This window comes from Mustela putorius, unplaced genomic scaffold, assembly GCF_011764305.1.
Source record: "Mustela putorius furo isolate JIRA1106 unplaced genomic scaffold, ASM1176430v1.1 tig00000081_pilon_pilon_pilon, whole genome shotgun sequence".
Taxonomy (NCBI): Eukaryota; Metazoa; Chordata; class Mammalia; order Carnivora; family Mustelidae; genus Mustela; species Mustela putorius.
Window position 1 is genome coordinate 1,088,400 of NW_025421272.1, and position 24,803 is coordinate 1,113,202.

Sequence of the window (24,803 nt, forward strand, 5' to 3'; positions counted from 1 at the left end):
TTGCCACTTTGAGAAACATCAGGTGTCAGTTAACACTCTAGGTCTCCTTTCCTCATGCTTAGCACAGCTCTGCCCAGAAGTGGAGTGGCAACCCGCACTGGCTAGCTCTGGGGGCTGTCCCCAGGCCAGGCAGAGGAAAGGGATAAATGGAAATGGGGACCTAGCGCCAGGACCCAGTAGATACCAGCCCCGAGCACAGAACCTAGAGGGCAGCTCTCTAGACCTGGCTCTCTAGTCTCTAGACCTGCCTCCCCTACCCAAGATACCCCCCTCCCCGGCTTTGGGGGGGGCGTGGCTTGGCCTGGAATTGGTCTCCTATGCTTTCCTTCATCTCCGAGCAGAACTGACTATCCTTTGGGCGGCTCCTCAAGCTAGGGACACTCGGAGGCAGATGGGCTCTTTTTCTCTCCCTGCCCTTCCCCAGCTCAGGGATGGACGCTCAGCCAGTCCTGGTTATTGTCTGCGGCGCTAGCCTGCAGCCTCCCTCCAGCCCAGCTCCACCCCTTGTCTGCAAGGTCTATTTCCTAATAGCTGCTCCAACCACACACCTCGGTTCCGCGAGGAGCCCCTCCTCTTCCTCCCTCCCTCCCTCCCTCATCAGGGGAGGGACTGAAGAAGAAGCTAACTTGACAGCCGCGCTTCTTTCTTAGCTAGTCACCGGCCCGGCCGGAGAATCCCTCTGTGTGTATAGCCTCTGCAGAGAGGTGTTTTCTCCCGGAGTCCCGAGGGTCTGCTGGAGCTTCCGAGAACTGGGGAGGAGCCGTCCCAGTCATGACCCCCTGCGGGAGTCTGCTGGAGGGCAAGTGGCCTGGAGTCCTCACGCCCCTCCGGCTTCTCCGGAGGGAGAGGTGAGCCCTGGGCAGCCCGCCCACAGCCAGAGGTGCTGGGAGCCCTGGGCCTGTCATGGTGGCCGTCCGCAGCCAGCCTGAGGCACTCCCAGACGGGTTTGCAGCTGAGCTTGTTTATCTGGTGTGGGAAGAAGATGGGGAGTTACTTGTCCATCCCGGCTTACTTCACCTCCAGAGACCCCTTTCGGTGAGTTGGGCTCTGAGTCTCCTTCTCCATCTCCTCTTCCTGGTCCCTGGTCCTGAGGGGAGGGCCGAGGTCTCCCTGAACCTGCTTCTCAGATTTCACTTGTCCCTTCACCATTGGTACTGTCAGGCAGAAGCTAGCAGAAGCTCTTCCCAAGCAGAGTAGGCCTGGTGAAGGCTTCCACCATGTTCTAGAAATGGTGAGGTGGGGGATATGCCCAGACGGAAGCTCCTGGGGAACTCCGGCTCTCCTTCCTTCCCAGGCACACCTGGAAAAGCCTCCAGAAGATGCCGGTGACCCTGCCTGTTCTTACTGCTTCCGGGGGAAGAGCACAAATTGGGTGTTTTCTTCCAGCTTTCACCTGCAGGCCGTACTGTCTGCCAGGAATTTGTCCGAACAAACAGGATAGGCAGGTTTTGTCAAACAGCATGGAAGAAGCTGGCAAGGCCTGGGTGTGGGCAGCCTGGTACACAGTAGGTACTCTATAAACGTTTTTTCTGTTAATGGAAGGCACCTTTGCCTCTGGCTCTGAGGGCTTCTAAGCTCCCAGATGAGTACAGTTGCTAGGGAAAGGCCTGGGCAGGTGCTTCCAAGACTGGGGCAATTGGTTTTGGAGTGTTCTGAGCTTCTGCCTACCCCCGCCCAACACCCACCCCATGCAGGCCAGGTCCCCAAGCCTGAGACCTCTGTGGGCCTTTTTTGGCAGGGCTTCTCGAGGGAGATGTGGAAACTTTCTACTTCTGACCTGCCTTTCTTTGCTTCTGCCCCACCCTACCTCCAACAGAAACTCCCCAGGGGGTTTCTGGCCCTTAGGGTCCCTCCTGAATGGAGCCATTCCTGGCCAGGGTGGGGCTTGTTTTCATTCTTTGGGAGCAGCCTGTTGTTCCAAGGGCTGCCTCCCCCTCACCAGTGGTCCTGGTCGACCTCTCCCTTTTGGCTTCCTCAGCTCAGCTCCATGCCCAAACCTCGCTGCCAGGATACTAGTCAGGTGGCCATGCCCTGAGCAGAAAAGCAGAACACCATGTGGTTTTCCGGAATTACTGGACCCTGGTAGAGTGGTGGGAAGCCTTTGGATTTTGGGGGAGGGGGAAGGGAACCAGTCCTCAGTGCTGACTCTTCCAGGCATTCTGCTAGGCACTTTTTTTTTTTTAAGATTTTATTTTTTTATTTGATGGAGACACAGTGAGAGAAGGAACACAAGCAGGAGCAGTGGGAGAGGGAGAAGTAGGCTTTCCACCGAGCAGGGAGCCCAGTGTAGGGCTCCATTCCAGGACACTGGGATCATGACCTGAGTTAAAGACAGACTCTTAACGACTAAACCACCCAGGCGCTCCCCCCACCCCCGCCCTCGCTAGGCACTTTATCCTTTGATTCTCTCAAAGCCTGTTGGAACTATGTATCCCCATTTTACAGAAGAGGCAACCACTTTCAACAGAATTAACATGTGGGGGGATCTCTGGTCAACTTTTCCCGTCTTCCTGAGTTTGATTCATCCTTCAGGAGGCTGCATCATCCTCTGTTCACACTTCCTGCAAGGGCAAGTCTCAGATTTGCTTTTCTCTTCCAGCAGAAAGAGTCCAAAAAGGGCCCCCATAGTTTGCCTGGCGCATTGAAGGGATGGCAAAAATTCTTTTCTGAAGAGCAAATGGGAATTGATCTTGAGTTGAGGAGTAGGTTTTACCATGTGGAATCAAGATGCCAAGTGTTTGAAGTAGCCACTAGTTTAGACCAGGGCCTCATTAATCCTTTTACTCTTAATCCTGGAAAGGCAGCTTGGGGGAGGGGTGGTTCCCTTAGGAGCAAGGAATGCCGTGCCCCTTTTAATCTCTGGGAACTGGACACAACTCAGGAGCTAGAGCAGATAATGAACTCTCGACCTGGACCTTTTGAGGGTCATGCCACCAATGCCGCCCAGGTCTGCCTGTTCCTTGTCTTGCTCTCTCCATGCCTTGGGGAACTGACTACCTTCTCTCTGCTCCAGTTCTTATTTGCCCAGCTGGAGTCAGGGGTGTACTGATGCACTTTAGCCCCCCACAACCTCCCCCAAATGAGAGGCCACATTCCTGGAGCCACTTCTGAAGAGATAGCCAGCATGCAGGGCCCTGTGCCCCATAGGAGGGATCACCCAGACCTGCTCTCCCAGGTATCATTCTAATCAATCACCACTGTCACTGGTCAGAAAACTGCTCCCACTATCTGCCTCCTCCGTTATTACAGGGCATCCTCAAGGACTCCTCACTGACCAGGGGCCAGTCCCCTCCCTGGGCCTCAGTTTCCTCTGCTGCAGGGCATAGGGGTTGGACTTCCTGGGCTCCTGAACACAACCCTTGACAGATTCTGTGAAACAAATTAAGTCCTTGACCCCAAGTATCTGGGGGAGTTCAAAGTCCACAGGAGTTCTAGTACTGTGGTTGTAGGAAAGTGACGCAACCAAATTCCATGCGGACATGATCAGGCGTGACAATGCACAAGGGAGGGATGAGGGAGCAGGGAACGAAGAATGTAATTAATGTACCCTGTACCACCCTGCCTGACAGACTGCACTCAGCAGAGTGCATGGTCTTCTCTGCCATTGCCCCTAGTGAAAGGAGGGAGATACAATTATAGGTGTGCTCCCAAGTAAGAAAACGCTCAAATTGGAATTTATAGGAGAGGTAAATTAAGCAGTGACTTTTTGTCTGATATGTTTAAAGGACTTTTTTCTTAGAGAATTTCACTTAATGTCCAACATTGACTTAATGGATTTGATTTACACATTGTCTCTTGAAGAAAACAAGTACATCTTTGTATTCTAAAGCAACCCCTGGTTTTTCTGTTGTTTTTGCAACCCATGTTTGTTTGTTTGTTTTTAAAGATTTTATGTATTTGACAGAGATCACAAGTAGGCAGAGAGGCAGGCAGAGAGAGAGGGGGAGGCAGGCTCCCTGCTGAGCAGAGCCTGATGCGGGGCTTGATCCCAGGACCCTGGGATCATGACCTGAGCTGAAGGCAGAGGCTTTAACCCACTGAGCCACCCGGGTACCCCTGCAACCCATGTTTAAAGGGAAAAATTATTTTTAACTCTGTCCAGCTTAGCAGTAACATTGGCAGCTGCGTTAGGTCCTTTAGGACTCTTTATCTGGAAAGTGAAGGACTCAGATCAGTTGAGTGATTCCTGTAAGTCCGCAACTCATGTGGCTCCTCAGAGACACACAAGCTTTTTTCCACTTTTTCCTTATCATGAAGGCTTTACCCTGAAGTGTGACTACACGCATTACTTGAGTCTACAGGTTTCCTGGCTTTGGGTTGGAAATGAATCAACACACTCTGGTAGCGCTTATTTCTTGCTGATCAGAGGCTTATGTGTTTGGTTAATTTTTTTTAAACTGGATAACAACATACTCCATAATAATTACAGCTTCATTGACAGCCTGTTTCAGTCTACAGATTCTGCAGGAAGAGGAGTGATAAAGAGATTTTCAGTGGTAGGGGACTGAGTTCTGATGGTCCAGTGTCACTAGGCCCCTGTTACATCTGCCCTTCTGTGCCTGGGGGAGAGTTGGCATCTCTGGTCTCAGTACCCTCAGGCTGTGGCAGAGACACCTGCCCATTTTCCCTTTTTAGCCCAGTCAGAGCTCAGAGGCAAGGGGCTAGAAACAGCTGCTCTCCAACAGTCTGTTCCTCCAGGAGGCTAAGGATGAGCATCCAACCAGGCCTTTACCAGGACATGGAAGGGCTTGTTCTTTAACCTTTGCAAATACACTGGAATAGTGGCTGCTTCAACCACATAAGGTTGAAAATTTAACCTGTAAACATTTGGTCTGAAGAATGTGCATGTGAGTGAGGGCTGGGCTGATGATGTCTTACTTGGCTTCTCCCAGCACAGCACCTTGCCTGTTTGGTCTTGCACATTCTAGATGCACAGTAACTATTTCCCAATTGATAGGAATTGATAATAATCAATTGCTTTCTAACTGGTTTGATAAATAATTCATTTTATGACATTCTCTACTCACAGAAATCTGTTTGGTTCTGGGCCTAGGTACAGATCCATACTGCTTAGGCACAGAGGGAAAGAAGTCTGTTTGCCTTTGCCCTTGTTCTTAAATTAAAGAGGGGAGGGAGGGAAATGAACATTTACTGGACACCTGCCTGGGATCATTCTAGGCATTTGTACGTAATTCTCATAAACTCATGAGGCTTTGTCATCACCAGTGCACAAATGAGAAGACTAAGGCCCAGAGTCATGAAATAACTGGCTTGAGGTGACACAGATAGTAAATGGCAAAGGAGGAATGTAGACCCAGGTCTTGAGTTACTTGTGAGAATCTCAACCTGATTATCTTTTTTTTTTTTTTTTAAAAACTGTGTGTTCCCTGCTGACTCAAAAGTCCGGAGTTTGGGATCCCTGGCTGGATTGGTTGGTGGAACATGTGACTCTTGATCTTGAGGTTGTGGATTCAAGCCCCACATTGGGTATAGCGATTACTTAAAAATAAAATCATTAGGAGCACCTGGGTGGCTCAGTGGGCAAAGCATCTGACTCTTGATTTCGGCTCAGGTCATGATCTCAAGGTCCTGGGATTGAGCATGGGTCAGGCTCCCATGCTCAACAGGGATCTGCTTCAGATTCTCTCCTTCTCCCTTTGTTCCCCTACCCTACCCTACAACCTGCTCACCTGCTTGATCTCTGTCTAAAATAAGTAAATAAAAAAAATTTTTTTTAAATAAAAATCTTTAAAAAAAAGAAATAAAGAAAGTCCTTAGTTTGGATCTGAACTGCCCACTGAACTAACCCCCAAGTTTTAGTTCACTTGGTGGCTACCCAGGCCCATTTTAATGCTGTGGGAGAGGAATTTTGGAGGTTGCCCTCAGTGCACGTGGACCTCTCTGTGATCTCTCCTGGCTGGAGGGTTTCGGGTCTCTTCACTCTGGTTGTTTGGGAGAGGGTGTTGACCAATGCCTCAGACCTTGATTTATAGCTCCACTACTTCTAAGCTGGATGCCCTTGGGCAACCCACAGCTAGGGCAGATTTTGACTTTCACTTGAAACTTTAAAAAAAAAAAATTGAAAGCTGGAAAAAAAAGCCTTGGCTTTGGAAAATATATTGTGACCATGGCCTCCAAGAATCTGAGGGGGGATATTTTGGAGTAGCTTCTTAAATTTTCAGAGTGTATTTTAGATTCTTAAAAAGGCAGAGACTGCTGGGGAACACACAGCTGTGGACTAAAGGAAGGAGAGAATCATTGTGCCATTTAACATTCAGCACTTGGATTTAAAGAAAAACCTCATTATGTGTTAATCCCCAAAAGGACTTGAGCTCTCAGGGCTCCAGACTACCTTATTTTCACAGATGCAAATCCTGAGGCCCAGCTTAGTGAATATGCTGCATTACTCTGGTGATGTAGTCTAGTAGAAATGGCTTCATGGCCAAGTATACACAGGTTAAAACTCCAGCTCCATCAGTATGTATTAGGTGACTTTGCAGAAGTGATTTGACTCTGCTTTTCAGTCTCTGGTCTTAGAATAGGGATAATCCTGTCACCTTGTAGGATGCGATCAAGACTAGAGATGGTGGGGGCTCCTGGGTGGCTCAGTGGGTTAAGCCGCTGCTCAGGTGGTGATCTCAGGGTCCTGGGATCGAGTCCCGAATCGGGCTCTCTGCTCAGCAGGGAGTCTGCTTCCTCCTGTCTCTCTCTCTGCCTGCCTCTCTGCCTACTTGTGATCTCTGTCTGTCAAATAAATAAATAAAATCTTTAAAAAAAAAAAAAAAAAGACTAGAGATGGTGGAAGTAAGGCACCTCCTACAGTGCCCAGAATACGGTTGGCATTCAAGTAACAGGTAATAGTAACTCTCCTTAATTTCTAAACTAGGACTCTAAGTCTGCCACTCCAGTGACCTAAGAAGCAGTTGTGACAAAACAGCTTAGGGATCCACAGCCAGCCCTCCTATCAGCTGCTCAGCTTCCTGTTCTTCAGACACCTCTGACAGCCAACTTTGACTATATAGCTGGCCATACCCTCCAAAGGCATTTCTTGACAACAGATGTGTGCACTGGTAATGTCATTCTCCAGGCAGGTGTTCTTCCCAGAAGCCTGGCGTGGCTCTGTCCGGCGTGTCTGCACTCGTTTCTCTCCCCACTCTCCTGGGCCTGGCCAGGGCTACTCGCAACAAACAAAAGCAGGATATTGGCAGTGGAAAGGAGGACATGTTCTGGTACTCCTGTGCCCTGCAGCACACATACCATTGAGAGGGTGTAACAGGGCCCAGGCCTGCAGTTAGGTGCAAATACATGTGCACCAGCTTTTCTCCACTGCAGACAGCAGAAGGGCAAGACCTGGTGACCGTGAGTCACAGAACGCTTGTGCTCCCATCTAGACTGCCTGTTCTTGCCACTCCCACCATTTTCAGTTTGGAAACATCTGCCAAGGGCTTACTCTGCTAGGCCCTTTGTTAGGTGCTGAATCTACCAGCAGCAAATGGGACTGCTCCTGTCCTCAAGGAGCTCACAATCCAGTGAAGGAGAGACTGGTACCTAAGAGCTTCAAGTCAGAAGCTGGGAGGCAAGAAGGAAGCCCCTGCTTCTAGTGCTGGCCATTTGCTAGGCTTCTCGCAGTCATTCAGAACTGGATTTAATGTCCTCACTGCTACCCTAAAAGTAGATGGTATCGTCATTTCACAGATGAGAAGTGAAGCCGCCAGCCCAACATCAGTTAGGTGGTAATTGGTGATTCTGAGATTTGAACCTTGGATCATTTAGGGAAAGACCTGATATGCACAGGATTAAGGGAAATGAGGTATAATTACCTCATTTTTCAGATGGGGAAACTATGCAGAGAGAGAAAGGGCCTTGTCCAAGGGCAAGTAGCTCGGACAGGTAGCTCCCAAGAACTTGAACCAGACCTCATTCTTCCCTCATTCAGAGCTCATCTTGCATGCCTTTTACACTGAAAGGAATTTGAACTGCTTGCCCAGAACAGGGTCTTCCTCCACCACCTCCAATAATTCATAATTCTGATTATACACCATTATAGGTACTGCATACCCATACTCTTCATGCTGTACCCAGCTCTCAAGTCCTTGAAGTTCAGCATCCAAAGAACAAGAGGAAATGCTATAGGATTGGAATGACTGATGGCAGATGCCATCGGAGTTGAGCACCAAGAGGGAACTGGACACTCCTTAAAGAGAAATTCTCAGGGTCCTGCTTCTCTAGACCTCTCTTGCTTGGTTGCTTTCCACAGCTGCTTTAGTGCCTTCCTGTCTCCCTCCTCTACCTCCTGCAGTGCCCGGAAGTAGTAGCACCCATTGTGACTTCTCACCTTTCATTGTAAAGTTTTGTTTAGACTTTCTCTTCCCTAACTCATTATAAGCTCTTGGAAAGTGGAGTAGGGAAATTTGTACCTCTATCTTTTATATCTACAGTGCTTGCCAAGTTACTGTAATAGTATACTTGCTTTGCTCTTCACAGTTTGCAAAAGGCTTTCCTCATATATTAGCTCGCTTGATCTTCACAGTGCTCTTTGTACTAAGATGCTGTTGGTCACATTTTGTCAAGGAGGAAAAGCAAATGAGAAGTCCAGAGCTACCCAGCTAGTAGAGGAAGTGGCAAATAATGTTAGTGGCTAGCATAATTATCATCTGTTCTTAGCAGTTAACACTTCCTGAGTTCCTCCTGGACTTAGCCTTTTATACAAACATCTGTATAGTTCGATACGTGTTATTTCATTTTCACAGTAGTCCATTTCACAGATGAGGAAACTGGGTCAAAGAAATCAGGTAACTTCCCCAAGATGACATGAGTTGGCAGGGTCAGGATTCACACTAAGAGGTGGCTCCATCCTGCCTCTTAGAAGGATGTGGCTAGGGTGGGTGGTATAAAGTCTTGACAGCAAGAGTAGATTCTTCACTGGAAAGATAACATGGGCTCAGCGGGCCAGGAAGCACTTAGCTCTGGGTCCTGGGAGGCTCAGAAATGAGGAGGAGCTTATCTTATGTAGACTTGGCCTGTGAACACACCCAACCTGGCTGAGGGATGGAGCTTTACAACCAGGTAACTTGGAGGAGAAAGGACCTGTGGATCTAACATGTCTCACACAGTGCTAATGGAATTTTGCCCCAGTTATTTTATTTTGAAAATTTTCAATTATATAGAAGAGTTGAAAGAATAGTTCAAAGAATACCCATGTATCCTTCACCTAGATTTGTTAACCTCAAGCCCTTTTTTCTTTAAGTATGTACACACAGACATGCACACACACACATACACACAATATATTTAATTTTTGCTGAACTATGAAAAACTAGGTTGTGGGTAACTTTCACCCTTACTCTAACAATGTTTCTTCTAAAAATTTTTCTATATAACCAAAGTATCATTACAGCACCTGAGAAAGTAATTTCACAATATAATCTTTTTTTTTTTAAAGATTTTATTTATTTATTTGACAGACAGATCACAAGCAGGCAGAGAGGCAGGCAGAGAGAGAGAGTGGAGGAAGCAGGCTCCCCGCCGAGCAGAGAGCCCGATGCGGGGCTCAACCCCAGGACCCCAGGATCATGACCCGAGCCAAAGGCAGAGGCTCCAACCCACTGAGCCACTCAGGTGCCCCTCACAATATAATCTAATGTACAGCCCAAATTCAAATTTCCTTAGTTGTTCCAAAAATGTCACTCATGGCTGTTTTGTTTTTCAGTCCAGAATTGAATCCTAGGTTTGTGTTGCACTTGGTTACTGCGTCTCTAGGCTTTTTTAATCCCTGTACCTTTATTCCTTTACAACATTAACTTTTTGGAAGAGTCAAGACCAGTAGTCTTAAAAAATGACCCACATTCTGGATTTGCGTGATTGTTTCTTAATGCTTAACATAATTTTTTCACAAGAGTGTTACATCAGTAATAGTGGTGATGGTGGGTAGGTTTTTTAAAAAGAGGTGATTTGAGCTTTTTTGGTTCATCAAGATACCTGTGTAGACTAGAGGTTTTTAACTGGGGCCATGACTTGGTTTCAGTCCTTGACACACATACACATACACACACACCACACACACAGCCCATACCTAAATAATATGCATATTTTCAGGGCGCCTGTGTGGCTCGGTGGGTTAAGCCTCTGCCTTCCGCTCAGGTCATGATCTCAGGGTCCTGGGATCGAGCCCCACATCGGGTTCTCTGCTCAGTGGGGAGCCTGCTTCTCCCTCTCTGCCTGCCTCTCTGTCTACTTGTGATCTTTCTCTCTTTGTGTCAAATAAATGGATAAGATCTTTTTTAAAATACGCACATTTTCCTTGTGTGTGCCTTTTTCTGAGAGAGGCTTCTTGACCTTTGTTAGATTCTCTAAGGGCTTGAAGACCCAAAAAGGTTAATGTCTGCTAGGTGAAGCAGGCAATACAGAACTGGTTTCTGGGATCATCTTCACTCTGAATCAACTTCCTTTGAGGGGCTAGCAGTAAACCGTAACTTACCCCCATCTGGCTTTGGATCAAAGAGAGGTCTGTCGGTTTTGTTGTTAAACCTGGGAGCTAGAGACAGCCTATATAGCCTGGCTCCAAGGATCCAGAAAAATTTCTTGCCTCCTGCCTTTCAGGTGTTCAGAATGCCAGGATTCCCTCACCAACTGGTACTATGAGAAGGATGGGAAGCTTTACTGCCACAAGGACTACTGGGGGAAGTTCGGGGAGTTCTGCCATGGATGCTCTCTGCTGATGACAGGACCTGTCATGGTGAGTGAGTCCCTCTTGGTCATTAGAGTCCATTGACGGCACCTCTGGTTCCCCATGGCCTTTGATCTAGTCTTCCATCAGCCAAGCCCTCCCCTTTTATTTTTTCAGTCATTTAACAAATGTTTGTTGAATACCAGTTAAGTGCCAGGTAAGATCTTTCCCTTAAAAACTGAAGAGTCTGATTTTGGGTGTGGGTTGGTGGGCAGGGAGGAAACACAATACAGTGCGGTGAAGACCTCAGAAGAGAGCATTACAGGTTGAGGAGGATACACTCACGTTGTGTGTAGAGAATCAGAAAAGGAGACCCTGGAGTGGGACGCTAGAGAGAAGTTCCACCTTCCCTACCTGCTCCAGAAAAGGGCTTTAAGCCTAATCACAGATTTGCCAACCCTGTGTTGGAGGAACTGTCCCTCTCTAGTGGGGATGATGACTTCTGGCGACTTGCTTTCATGAGTTAGACCAAAACATTTTGTAATCTCAGAAATGACAGGGAGGCACCAATCTGACTTGTCCTCTGGAAGCTCCTAGGGCAAGGAGTGCAAAGGTGGATTGTGACTGGAACCTGTACATCCTTGACTGAAGGTCACCTCAGCTACCCCTACCCTCCAGTGGTGATGTCTGTCATCTTGTCTACCCTTCTCCCTGTCTGCTAACAGGTGGCTGGGGAGTTCAAGTACCACCCAGAGTGCTTTGCCTGTATGAGCTGCAAGGTGATCATTGAGGATGGGGATGCATACGCCCTGGTGCAGCATGCCACTCTCTACTGGTAAGGTGGTGTCCATCCTCCCCCTGCAAGAGTGGCCAAGAGAGAGAAAGAGGTGGCAGTGTGAATTGGGCAGAAACAGCGAGCATATCACAGCACTGGATTCCTATCATTCCAATGCCTGTAACCACCTCTGTAAGCAAGACAGTTAACATCTCTCTGCCCTCTGTCCTCAACCTGCTGTGAGAATAATGAGACTTGGCCCTGGAGTCCTCCCGAAGGGAGAATGGCTGGGAAGATGCTCTCAGAGAAGGATCCCAGAAAGTTAAAGGCAAAAGCCCCTTAAAATTCACTTGGTCCAATTGCCTCAATTGACAAAGAAGTCAGGCTGAGGCCCTAAGAGGGGAAGGGGGCTTGGTTCTCACTGTGAGTCAGAAGCAGAGCGAAGAGAACCCAGGTCATTGCACCCACATTCCTAGGCTACCCTAGAGACCCTGGGCTCCTCATTCTGAGCAGACAAGGATGGTAATAGTGGGAATGTGGGTACTATTGCTTGAAGCCACATGATGCAGTAGTTGTTGGGGGCTTCCAGGTGGGGCTCCAGGATCTTAACCCCCTTTATATTCCTCTTCCCAGTGGGAAGTGCCATAATGAGGTGGTTCTGGCACCCATGTTTGAGAGGCTCTCCACTGAGTCTGTTCAGGACCAGCTGCCCTACTCCGTCACACACATCTCCATGCCAGCCACCACTGAGGGCAGACGGGGCTTCTCCGTGTCCGTGGAAAGGGCCTGCTCCAACTACGCCACCACTGTGCAAGTCAAAGAGTGAGTACTTTGAGGACCTCTAGAGCAGGACTTGTTACACAGAGCCCTTATATGGAGTTCCAGGGGTGCAGAGTTCCTTTTACCCCCATCTCATGTCTTTCTCCTGGAGCTCGCTATGCTGTAACCCCACCTGGGTCTTGGCACATACTCTTCCCTCTGACTCGATTGCTTCCCACCAGATACCAATGCCAGAACGGCTCACCTTTCACATGTCAAGTTTCAGATCATGTTTATTCTTTGAAATTATCTGGCTTGAGTATGTGTATTAGTTTATCATCTGTCCTCCTGATGAGTTCCTTCTGGAACTTAGTCTTGTTCAGTATTGCATGCCCAGGGCCTAGAGCGGTGCCTGGCATGTAGTTCATGTTCATTGATGATTGTTTTGTTGGTTGAGTAAATGGAGGAAGGAAGAGAAAAAAGTTAAGACTTCATCCTAGGTCCAGACCAGAGACCAGATAGGGAAAGAGTCTGTGTTTGTCTCATACCATTAATGAGGCACCTGTGGCTGCCAACCCTGTAAATAGTGATTGTGTGTTTACTGTGTGCTGAGCACCAGGTGCTTGCAGTATAGGTGAGAGGTACGAGGGTTGGGGGAGTCATCAGGAAGTGAGATCTGTACTCAGACCTCATTAGATGAAGAGGGGAAGCCATTGTGTTCAGTGCAGAGGTGGGAGTCTGTGATTGTGTCTAGTGTAGATTGGGTGGTTGGGAATAGGCAGAAAAGGGGCTATTAAGACATATAAGGATTGTGAAAACTGAGGAGGTCTTTTGAGGGATAAGCAACAAGGTGAAGCAACCCAGTTAGTGTTCTAAAAGGATTGCTGGGATGGGTGCTGAATGGGTGCTGGATGGGAGAGGCACAAGCCTGGTATTGTAAGACCATTTAGGAGGCTATTGAAAGATCAGGTGAGAGGTGTTGGTAACTATGGTGATGAAGTGAAGACAGGGTTTTTGAAGACAGAGAGGGTTGGGGGACTCCAGGTAGAGAAGATGCCATCCAAGTGTCTGGCTTAGGCCACTGGGTGAGTGGGGGTGCCCTTCACTGAGGGCACCCTGTAAAGGGCATTGCATTTCTCCTGTGAGTGGTTTGAATCTTGAGGGCTGGGAGGAGCCTGGGGTGTGTTGAGCCTTCCTGCAGAAGTGAAATTGGTCAGATACATTTTTAGGATGTCTTCGTCCTGCCTCAACTCTTGTCTGGCCCAGGGTCAACCGGATGCACATCAGTCCCAACAACCGCAACGCCATCCACCCTGGGGATCGTATCCTGGAGATCAATGGGACCCCTGTCCGCACACTCCGAGTGGAAGAGGTACAATGTGTGTCTTGTCTGTCACATGAGGATAGGACATGGAACAGACCCTCTGGGACATCATGCTATGGCCTTTGCCTTTCTCCACCCCCAGTCTCTCTCTTGTTTTGCCACAGAGTTTGTGACCACTGGTGACCTCCTCTGTCAGGCTGGCACATTCCCAGGACAGCAGGGGTGGCCTGACAGATGAGATATCTGACAGTATGCCAGAGACAGGGCAGTGGGGGGCTCCTGGCAGCTGGAGGCCACCATTAGCAAGTTGAACATTGGCCATAATGTGCTTGGATCATCTGGGCTGACGGTGGGTAGCCTGGGTTGCGACAGCCTGTGGGAGCCAACCTTACACTGCTCTTGGCTACAGGTAGAGGATGCGATTAACCAGACAAGCCAGACACTTCAGCTCTTGATTGAACATGATCCTGTCTCCCAGCGCCTGGATCAGCTGCGGCTGGATGCACGACTCTCTCCCCACATGCAGAATGCTGCACACTCCCATACCCTCAGCACCCTGGACACCAAGGAGAATCTTGAAGGGACACTCAGGAGACGCTCCCTGAGGTGCTGCCTCCTATCCTGATTCCATGCTGACCCATGCTTATCCCTCAGATGAGGTTGAGCTGGCTTTGGGAGGCTGGCAGGGTTAGGAAGGGAAACCGCTGGCCAGGGACAGGCCATGAGGATTGTGCTGACCCAGCTTCCCCCATGGGAGTCACAGTTTATAGCCAGGGCCTGTGTGTGATCTGACCCACTGTCTGCCAGGTTTCCTTAGAAACCAGAGAATCAGGCCCTGTCCACTGAACTCCTGAGCTGAACAGGAAGCACCAGTGCTGGCTCCTAAAGGACCAGCAAAGGGAGGCATGGGGCTCAGAGACTGGAGTAGGGGCACAGGGAGGATTAATAAGTATAAATAAGAACACTGAAAACTATAAAGCAAGAGATGAATGCAAGCTGTTTTAGATTTGAGGGACCAACAGTTAAAACCCAAGTTGTCCAGGTGCAACAGGAGGGAGCACTCGCCCTGGATGCAGGTGCCAAGTAGGGAGACTGAAAGAACAGGAGTTAGACGCAGCAGCTCTCTAGATAGACACACCCATACCATGCCTTTGAGCTGAGCTCCCTCCCTTCACAAATCACTTCATCTCTCGAGCTTCTGTTTCTGCATCTATGAAGTGGGATTGTAAGACAAAGATGGCTGTCTCACCAATTACATAAGGATTCAGTGTGGAAAGGGATACAAAGTAGCACAGTGCCAGCAAAGGGTCAGCACTAAGTGAGGTGTTGTTGGTATCATTGAGTCAAGTTCTCTATCCGCCCTCCTGATCAAACAGACTGAATCACTCAGGGCACTTGCCTGGCATCTGTTGAAAACAGGGCCCTCTCCACAGGTTGCTGGCATAAACTTCAGGCTGCCCTCTTGGCCTCGGCACAAGTGAGCTGGTAGAGTAGTGCGCCCGAGGGCAGAGAAGCCTTGAGCACATGGGTGCAGCCAGAGAGCTGCTTAGATACCATTGTGGGAGAGAGGGCAGCTCAGCTTACGTGCTTCTGTGGGCGTGGTTGGTGGGCGGCAAAGAGTAGAGCAAGGGCTAAGAAGCCTGTGGACAGTCCTTTCTCAGAGCCCAAGTGAGACAGGATGTATGGGAGACAAGTTTTCAGGGTTGCAATTCACCTGCAGTGACTTCAGCCTTCTTGTCCATCCTTCAAGAAGTCAGTAACAGTTACCAACCATTACTGTTATGGACTGCTCTTAAAAATGTAAATACAGTGGCTCTGTTGCTGTAAGAATCATACATGCTCATTATTTTAGAATTTGGGAAATGAAGACAGGTAGAAAGATGAGCAAAATAGCCAGAATCCCATGTCGTTTTTTTGGATGGTGGTAGGCTCTAACCCATTTAGCACTTTGACTCAAGCAGACATGGGAAGTGGATTGCCACCTTACAGCGCTGTCACATGTTGAGCGCTATAAACTAGTAACAGTCATTTCAGGTGAGTACTCAGGGTTCCCGCTTTTTAAAAATTTTATTTATTTATTAATTAATTTATTTGACAGAGAAATCACAAGTAGGCGAACAGGCAGAGAGAGGGGAAGCAGGCTTCCCACTGAGCAGAGAGCCCAATGCAGGGCTCGATCCCAGGACCCTGAGATCATAACCCGAGCTGAAGCAGAGGTTTAACCCACTGAGCCACTCAGGTACCCCAAGGGTTCCTGCTTTGATACTTAAATAAACTGCCGATGTTTGCAGCCCCAAAATGGCACATCTGTCTGACCTAAGAGTTCCTTCCCCTCATCATAGCACCAGAACTACAGACATTGGGATTGGTAGGATAGTAGGGTGGCCTTGAGGTTTCTACTTAAGGGTTTTACTGGCAGGTCTCTGAGGATCACCCTAGCCCTATCCTCATCTTTCTTCATTTTTAGGCGCAGTAACAGCATCTCCAAGTCCCCTGGCCCCAGCTCCCCAAAGGAGCCCCTGCTCTTTAGCCGTGACATCAGCCGCTCAGAATCCCTCCGCTGTTCCAGCAGTAACTCACAGCAGATCTTCCGGCCATGTGACCTGATCCACGGGGAGGTCCTGGGGAAAGGCTTCTTTGGGCAGGCCATCAAGGTGAGCACAGGCAGCTGCTCTGCTCTTCTACCCCCAACCTCTCTCTCTCTTTCAGGGAGTTCTCATCACATGCTCTCACTCCACACCCTACAGGCCCCTTTCCTGGCTGCAGGTGATGGTGTGAGGGCTACACTCTGGCCCTCCCAGGCCACCTAAAGGCAGTGTTGCTGTCACAGTGAGCTTGGTGGACCTGGAGACCCAGGTTGGGATGAATTGTGCCCATGGTTCTGCCACCTCCAGTCAGCGGGTGTTTTTAGGTACCCTGAGGCCTCAGTGCTGGGCATATTGCAGGAAGCACACGGGGGAGTGGCTCTTGCCTCTCTGATGAACAGTCTTGGGGACTAACCTCTCTCTCTTTCTCTCCTCCTCCTCCTCTGCTGAGAGCTGGGAGGGGGGGTCAGGTAAGCTGTGTGTCTCAGCTTTTAGGGCCTTGGGGCTGGAGAGTTCACCCTGACCCACCCAGCTCCCTGGTGCATGTCTGTGGCACTGACCCTCCTGTCCCTAGACTTCTTTTCGTCCAAGGGATTCACTCCTGTGTCAGATGACCAGAGCCCCTGCTTGGCTTGGCAGTGTCCCCTCCTGCCTCCTACACTTCCCTTTTCTGCATTCTCGCCTCCCCTCTGTGCATGCCCACCTCTCCAAGGAAAAGGGTATGCTTCCCTCTGAGGCCCCTGTTACCTCATGCTGTGTCTTCTACAGATGAACTCTGTCAGTCTGATCTGGCTCAGTGTGTCTTCCAGGGGATGGGATGCCCAGTTGCATATATTTCCACACAGTTCACCAGGACTCTGTGCCAGTAATAGTTGCCCTCCTTTGTAACTAGGTAACACACAAAGCAACTGGCAAAGTGATGGTCATGAAGGAGTTAATTCGGTGTGATGAGGAAACACAGAAGACTTTCCTGACTGAGGTAAGAGGATGGGGTGGTGGGAAGTAGGAGTTCCGGTGTCACTGTTGGAAGAGGGAAAGATCTTAATAAACAAGAGTTTCAGAGGAAACTTTTTTATTTTAAGATTTTATTATTTATTTGACAGAAAGACAGCGAGAATAGGAACACAAGCAGGGGGAGTAGAAGAGGGAGAAGCAGGCTTCCTGCTGAGCAGAGAGCCTGATGCAGGACTCTATCCCAGGACCCTGGGATCATGACCTGAGCTAAAGGCAGACTCTTAATGACTGAGCCATCCAGGTTCCCTGGGAGAAAACTTACTTTAGAATCACTTTCCTAAAAGTAGAGGAGAAAAGAGCTCTAGAAGACGGGGTAATTATCTCTTCAGTGAGCATTTACTAATGACTGCATGATCTGGTTACAAAGGATACAGTAACAAATGGGATGTGGTTCAGAGGCGCTTACAGCTAGTGGGGGTGATGGACATGAAAACAGACCAGTTTAGGACAACTAGGAGTTACACTCACCACCTGAACACCTTGCTAAGGGAGCCTGGAGTGGGGTCTCCCAGAGAACTGCCATCCCTGGAGTTTTTACACAGTTTTACCACCCTTCCCAAGTTGTTCTATTCCTTTGGTTGGCATTCCTTTGGTCTGGCCATTGCCCTCCAGGCCTTTGTTTTACTCTCAAACCCTCCCATTCCAGTTCCCCCCAAATAAAATTCCTAGAAAAGCAGGATCCCAAGGGTGAGGCCTCTGAGGCATCCCTATCCATGTGGAAGTATTCTATCCTATCACATAAGACTGGAGGTAGGAGACCCAGGTGACACTTGTCAGACTGACTCCCTGGAGGGAAGGCGATAAGGAAGACATAGGAGGAAGTAACCATCCACCCTCCTTGGCCTCTACCACCCCCAGGTGAAGGTGATGCGAAGCCTAGACCACCCCAATGTGCTCAAGTTCATTGGTGTGCTATACAAGGACAAGAAGCTGAACTTGCTGACAGAGTACATTGAGGGGGGCACGCTGAAGGACTTTCTGCGCAGTGTGGTAAGCAAACCACCCTCACAGCTTTGCTTACAAAGGGTCATGCTGGGCAGGACTGGGCATAGGCAGGGTTCAGTGGCAGACCACGTTTACCTGTGGGGCCTGGATTCCAAATGGGACAGGGCCCCACAGCCTCTGATGGCATTCCTCCATCCCATAGGACCCGTTTCCCTGGCAGCAGAAGGTCCAATTTGCCAAAGGCATCGCCTCTGGAATGGTGAGTTCTGCCAACAACTGCCAAGGGTGGGAGTGAGGGGCAAGGCAGGCTGGGGAGTCAGAATAGCTGCAGGGATTACAGGCAGGGGCCGGAAGGCAGAGCCCCCAGCCTGGGCAGCTTGTGTGGGCTGGGTCAGTCAGCAGCTGTTTAATGAGCTGCTCTCAGTGCCTGTGAAATTGTCCCCAGTTGCCTTCTCTTCACTCACAGCCTGCTCTCAACGAGTTCTAAATCTTCAAGGCAAACAGGGCATGGGTAAGGCAAATTAGTAGTGGCCAGCTGCTGTGGGAACTTGGCGCAGGTAGAGAACCTCATGGCCTATGAAATCAGAGAGGGGGATATATGTTCTAGTTAAGCCTGAAAGATGGATCAGAATTAGATAAAAGTTCCTCTTGGCAGAGAGGCCCCAAGGTGAGGTGATGACAGCAGCACAGACCTGGGAGGAGGGAGGAGGAAATAGTATTTCACCTGGGAAAGGAGACCAGTTATGGTGGTAATACCAGTGACTGTTGCTCAGTGCTTCCTATATGCCACGCACTGAGCTGAGGGAGTAACATGTATGTATGTGTTCCTCATGACAACCCCAGTTTCCAGATGAGAAGCTGATGCTAGAAAGGGACGGACAGAGCAAGGAGATTAGGCTCGTCAGTCTGACCCCCACGCCTGAGATTTTAATCACTGCTCTTTATGTGGGGTCCATGAAGACTGTTAGTCTGGAGATACATGAAGATCCCTGTGTTTCAGACTACAGAGTCTGGATTTTATTTAGGAAGCCAAAAAGACAGGTGTAAAAGATACTTAAGAAAGTTTTGTGAGCAGAGCTGCGATTTTTTTATTTTATTTTATTTTAATATGAGTCCGGTGTAGTCAGTAGGTAGTCAAGTTAGGAGAACCGAAGGCAGGGAGACCAGGGCTGGGGCTAGTGAAACATTCCTGGTTTCTGAGTTAAGGTATGGCTGTGGGGATGGGAGACTGGGAGGCAGGGTGCAGAGAGACTAGTTGGCAGCAAGGGAGCAGAGGTAGGGGGAGGAGAAGTTGGGGTGGCTTGAAGTACCTAGAAGAATGGGGGTCATTTACCAGATGTTTGCTGGGGCAGTTTGCTGGAGACTAAACCAAACAGCCTGCTCTCCTGTGTTCCCCCAGGAAAGAGATGTTGGGGAAACAGGCTTGGGAAGAGCTAGTGTTGGCTGAGGCAGATGTGTGGTTAGTAGAAAGATCTTGAGCTGTACCTTTTCTCCCTTTCTCAATGACTTCTCTTGGGTTAGTAGGGGTCAGCATGTGTAGAGAAGGTGGCTTTGAGGAGGCTGGAAGGAAAGTGTGGGCACATTAAGAGTCTCAGGAGTAGGTATCATGGGAGAAGTGCAGACAGCCTTTGGAGAAAGGACAGGCAGGCAGGTCACAAGAGCTACAACATTCAGGAAGTGCTCCCTGGGTATGTGATCAGAGCCAGGAACCTCTGGGATGGAAGCAGTATTGTAAGGGACTGGAAGGGGTGGTGTAGGTGGCTCCTTCCACATTCTATGGGGACGGGAAGAGAAAGAAAAGGAAGTGGCTGCAGAGTAACAAGAGCCAGGAGTGGAGGCCTGGATGTTGTGGGGGCCGGGAGTGGAATAGCAGAGATTTGCATGAAAACATTGGGGTAGGAAGAGGAAGAAGTTAAAGTGTAGACAGGGAAGAGCAAGGAGCGTGCTGAGACTCAGGGAAGGAGAATGTTAGGAATACAGAACCAGCTAACCAAGGGGAAGTCACTGCTTCCCCTATAACAGGCTGGAAGGATCCAGGGCAGCTGAAGCCAGAGATTGGGGTGAGGATGGCAGTGAGGGGGCCTAGGAGCAGTGCATCTGAGGGCACTCACTTCAGGTGGTTAGAGGGGCTGGGAGCATGCAGGAGCCAGGGCCCATAGAGTTGGGGACTTTAGGAGGGAGCTGTGAGGGTCTAGAGCAGCCACTGGGTTGGGGTCAGTGAACAAAGGATGGTCAGAAGGTGGTAGCAGGAAGAGAGAGGAAGCCCAGGCAGCCTTTGGCTTTCTCTTGGTGTTGGAACAAGGGAGTGACTACAGGAGGCCTTCGCCCTAGGGTCCAGGTTGGGTTCTGAAGCTGAGTAGGGATGGCCTGGGAGAAGAGCAGCCCCCAGTTGCGGTGTCTGTAACTGCTTCAATTACTGGCCATTGGCCTCAGCTGGTACTTCTGTTCCAGGCCTATTTGCACTCCATGTGTATCATCCACCGGGATCTGAACTCCCACAACTGCCTTATCAAGCTGGTATGTCCCACCACCCTGAGTCTCCCTGGGGCCAGCCCTCTTGCCGTGTCACAGAGGAGACTTACTGTCCCCTTGTGCTTTGACCTAAATTGTCACCTAGGGCTCCTGTCTTGCCCTTCCTGCTGCACCTGATGCTCTCCTCTGTCTTCTGGGGCTCTCAAATAGATGCCAACACAGTTATACCTCCTCCCAGTAGCAGGCTTTGAAATCCTTTGGTCAGAAGGAGTTCCAGAAGTTCCTTAATTGTATATAATGCCCTGTTGTTTTTCCTGGTTCCACCCCATGGTAGTTCTGTAATGCAGCTCCCTACACACCCTGTTCTATAGCTGTGGCACCTCGAAGCCTCACTCTGAAGCCACAGAAGCTGGTAAATATACAGGGGCCAGTTTGAGGCCAGCATTTTTCCCCACCACCCATCAGCTCTGGTTGTTAGCAAGTCTTTTCTCCTGTTAGCTTGCAGTCTAGTTCCCTGGGTGTCCAGTAACTGGCCCTGGCTAGATGTCCGTCTGGGTCCATACTAAATAATCTTGACCCTTTTCTGCATGACTGCCTTGGAGCTATTTGAAGAACTTATCTCCCCCCAAGTTCCCCCACTGACTTCTCCACCTTACCTTTTTCTGTCTTATCCCGGTTCTAGCCAGGCCTTAAATCTGTTGGGGAACAACAGATTTCTGCCCCTGAGTTCCACTTTCCAGATCCCAGAGCCTTACCCCTCCAGGCTCCAGGATATCTGCTGTGAACACCCCAAGGTCTGGGGAATCTGTTACACAGATGCAGATTGTTAGAAAACAAATAACTAAGCCTTGTCAGCGAGAGAGATCTTTAGCTGTGACTCCCCTTTACTACATACCTTTTCTCCCTTTCTCAATGACTTCTCTTGGGAATGTCCTCACCAAGCCCTTACCTGGCCTTGTCCTACCAGGACAAGACCGTGGTGGTGGCAGACTTTGGGCTGTCACGGCTCATAGTTGAGGAGAGGAAAAAGCCCCCAGTGGAGAAGGCCACCACCAAGAAACGCACCTTGCGTAAGAATGACCGCAAGAAGCGCTATACAGTGGTGGGAAACCCCTACTGGATGGCCCCTGAGATGCTGAATGGTGAGTCCTGACACTGGACAATGGAGGGGAGTTTGGGGTCCACATCTTGGATCAGAGTCCTGGGTGTTCAGGGGAGGCCTGTGAAGTATAAGGCCAGGAACCCACAGCTGATAGCTAGATGATTTATCCCTTGCCAGACTGGATCTCATTATCTCCTTTCTCCCTGATCTCCTGGACCTAGGGTGAGATCCAACTGACTTTTGTGCCCTAGGGGTAGCTGAGAACTCAGGGTGTTGATTGCCAGAGAATTTGCCTTTTCGAAAGAAAAGCTCCCTGCTGAGAGCTGAAGTATGGTGCCCCCTTGTGGACAATGTTCAAACCAACCAGAGATTTCTGGGGCTGGAATTCTTGAACTGAACCGGGGTGTGAGGCCTCAGAAATGGCCTGATTCAACAGTTTTATGGAGTCGGAGGCCGAGAGAAGTTCAGTGGCTTGCACAGGAGCATACAACTAGCTAATGACAGAGTGCAGGTCAACCCCGATCCAGTTCTCTTTCACTGTCCCATGCAGTTTCATTTTGGGCAGTGTGTTTTATAAGACTCTGAGGCAGCCCACGCAGGGCTGAGGAAAGACAATATTCAGAGGGCACTTTGTCCTGAACAGCCTTTACGGCATCCCAGCGGAGCCTGTTCTAGCCCTGGTTCTTGGCTGTGGCCTGGTTTTGCCCCAGACTCAGTACAGAATGGGTAAGAGACTAAACCTAACAGCCTGCTCTCCTGTGTTCCCCCAGGAAAGAGCTATGATGAGACGGTGGATGTCTTCTCTTTTGGGATCGTTCTCTGCGAGGTGAGTTCAGCCAGCACAGAGGCCAGGCCTGTGGCAGCAGGCCTAGTAGTTCTGCCCTGCCTTAGTACTGGGACTACTGCGCCTCATGATGAGCATTTCCACCATAAAATCCGCACTAGTGGTGTAGGGTTGTACAGTTTATCACACATCTCTTGACACACTGGAATCCTTGGTCCCATGAGAAGGATTGGGCAGGGTTTTTTCAGGTGAGGAGACAGGCTCAGAAAGGGGCAGGGACTTGCTCTTAGTCCCACAGCCAGTAAGGGGCAGATGAGAGGGTCCTTACAGTTGTCCGACTAGCTCTTGGTCCAGATGTAACCTTTCCCTTTGGTCTCCCTTCCCTGGGTCCTAGTAGTGCCTTGGTCCTCAGCCCCACAAGTGGAAGTAGCCACTGCAACAAGTGCCAGCCTGTCTAGCACAGTACTGAGCACTAGGGGTGGACACAGTGAGTCTTGGAAAGATCGCTGCCATTAGGAGCTTAGCTCAGTGTGTCTGGAAACAGCCAAGCACGTGTGTTCAGAGTCTTCTGTAATTCCTACAAATGGTGAGAGGAGACAAGGGACAGTTGGAAAAATGAAGGAGGGTTTTTTAAAAAATTATTCTCTTTAATAGAAGTCAGTTGAACATTTATTGTGTGCAAAGCACAAGGCTGCCACTGAAAGGTTGCAGACGTGAATCTGACCCAGGACCTTACTTCCCAGAGCCTGAACTCTGACAGGGGACATAGACATGAGGGGACAAAGCAGGACAGAGTGGGATGTGTGTAACTGCCTCTCCAATTTGAAACCTCTTGCTTCTACTACAATGAAGCCTCTTCTAAACCCTCCTCAGTAACCAGATTCTGAGTTGAGGGAAGAGTCTGAATTAGTGACAATTGGGCATGGGGGACAGTTCTCTAATCTTGGTTTTTATCTCCCTCTTCTACCCATCCTTCCTGTCCATACACTAGTATCCCACTCCCCTGTGACCGCACCCACCACAGTCCATTCCTGACCAGCCATCTTCTCATCTGCAGATCATCGGGCAGGTGTATGCAGATCCTGACTGCCTGCCCCGAACACTGGACTTTGGCCTCAACGTAAAGCTCTTCTGGGAGAAGTTTGTCCCCACAGACTGCCCCCCAGCCTTCTTCCCCCTGGCTGCCATCTGCTGCAAACTGGAGCCCGAGAGCAGGTTGGTATCCTGCCCCTTTCTGCCAGCTCACATAGACCTGGGATGGTTGCCCCAGCCTTGGCCATCCCCAAGCCCTTGCCAGGTGCAGAGGTGGCAAAAGCCTTGAGCTCAAGGATGCGGCCGTCAACCGCTGAAGCCGCCCTAACACCTCTGACATGCCCAGTGGGGTGGTGAGGGGGACAAGGGCATAGCCATGAGTGACCTAGATATAACACAGACACAGCCATGAAAACAAATTGGAACAGAAGAAAATTCACAGAATAAGTGTTTTTCATCTGTGTCCAAATACATACAGTTATACTCTCAAATAAAGAAAAGTTTTATATTTTGCCCTGCATTTTCCACTACCCAGTCTTCCTGTTTATCATTTTTTTTTTGACTACGTGAACTTCAGTTCAAGAGACTGTCCGAACATATTATAATATACATAATGTAGATACTCGGGGTTTTTTTCAGTTTTTCCTTATAATAGGTAGTACTGCAGTGAATGTCTTTATGCATTCAGCTAATCATTTCCTTTAAAGAAAACATTTTTTTTTTTTTTAAGATTTTTATTTATTTATTTATTTGATTGAGAGAGATCACAAGTAGGTGGAGAGGCAGGCAGAGATCCCGATGCGGGGCTCGATCCCAGGACCCTGAGATCATGACCTGAGCCAAAGGCAGAGGCCTAAACCACTGAGCCACCCAGGCGCCCCTAAAGAAAAATTTTTAAATGACCTTTATTCATCTCAGGTAATGGTTTTCATTATTGTCAGCACTACCCCAGTTCTTTCCAAGTTTCTGCATTACACAACTAAAATCTATGCCTTTTTTTCCCTGCTCTCAAAAACCCTTTCTTTTAAACAATTTCAAGGGGCACCTGGCTGGCTCAGTGAGTGAACCATCTAATTCTTGATCTTAGGGTTATGAGTTCGAGCCCACTTTGGGCATAGAGATTATTTAAATAAGTAAATCTTCAAAAAAAATTCCTATATCGGGACGCCTGGGTGGCTCAGTTGGTTAAGCAGCTGCCTTCGGCTCAGGTCATGATCCCAGCGTCCTGGGATCAAGTCCCACATCGGGCTCTTTGCTCAGCAGGGAGCCTGCTTCTCCCTCTGCCTCTGCCTGCCATTCTGTCTGCCTGTGCTCTCTCTCTTCCCCTCTCTCTCTCTGATAAATA

General features: G+C 49.3%; 1 protein-coding gene across 4 annotated transcripts in view; it reads left to right on the forward strand.

Annotated features, from left to right (window-relative positions):
* Positions 1-24,803, forward strand: part of LIMK2 (LIM domain kinase 2) — a 61,657-nt gene that overhangs the window by 33,897 nt on the left and 2,957 nt on the right. For 3 of the 4 annotated variants that reach the window (XM_004766391.3, XM_013063490.2, XM_004766393.3), the window contains 13 exons: positions 10,600-10,735; positions 11,392-11,501; positions 12,075-12,263; positions 13,467-13,572; positions 13,934-14,130; positions 15,992-16,178; positions 17,002-17,088; positions 17,982-18,113; positions 18,271-18,327; positions 20,520-20,585; positions 21,508-21,682; positions 22,413-22,468; positions 23,484-23,641. In XM_004766391.3, the coding sequence (XP_004766448.1) occupies positions 10,600-10,735; positions 11,392-11,501; positions 12,075-12,263; positions 13,467-13,572; positions 13,934-14,130; positions 15,992-16,178; positions 17,002-17,088; positions 17,982-18,113; positions 18,271-18,327; positions 20,520-20,585; positions 21,508-21,682; positions 22,413-22,468; positions 23,484-23,641 (1,656 nt within the window). Of the gene's footprint in view, positions 1-590; positions 1,036-10,599; positions 10,736-11,391; positions 11,502-12,074; positions 12,264-13,466; positions 13,573-13,933; positions 14,131-15,991; positions 16,179-17,001; positions 17,089-17,981; positions 18,114-18,270; positions 18,328-20,519; positions 20,586-21,507; positions 21,683-22,412; positions 22,469-23,483; positions 23,642-24,803 lie in introns of those variants that run through there. The other variant, XM_004766392.3, reaches the window with a different exon arrangement.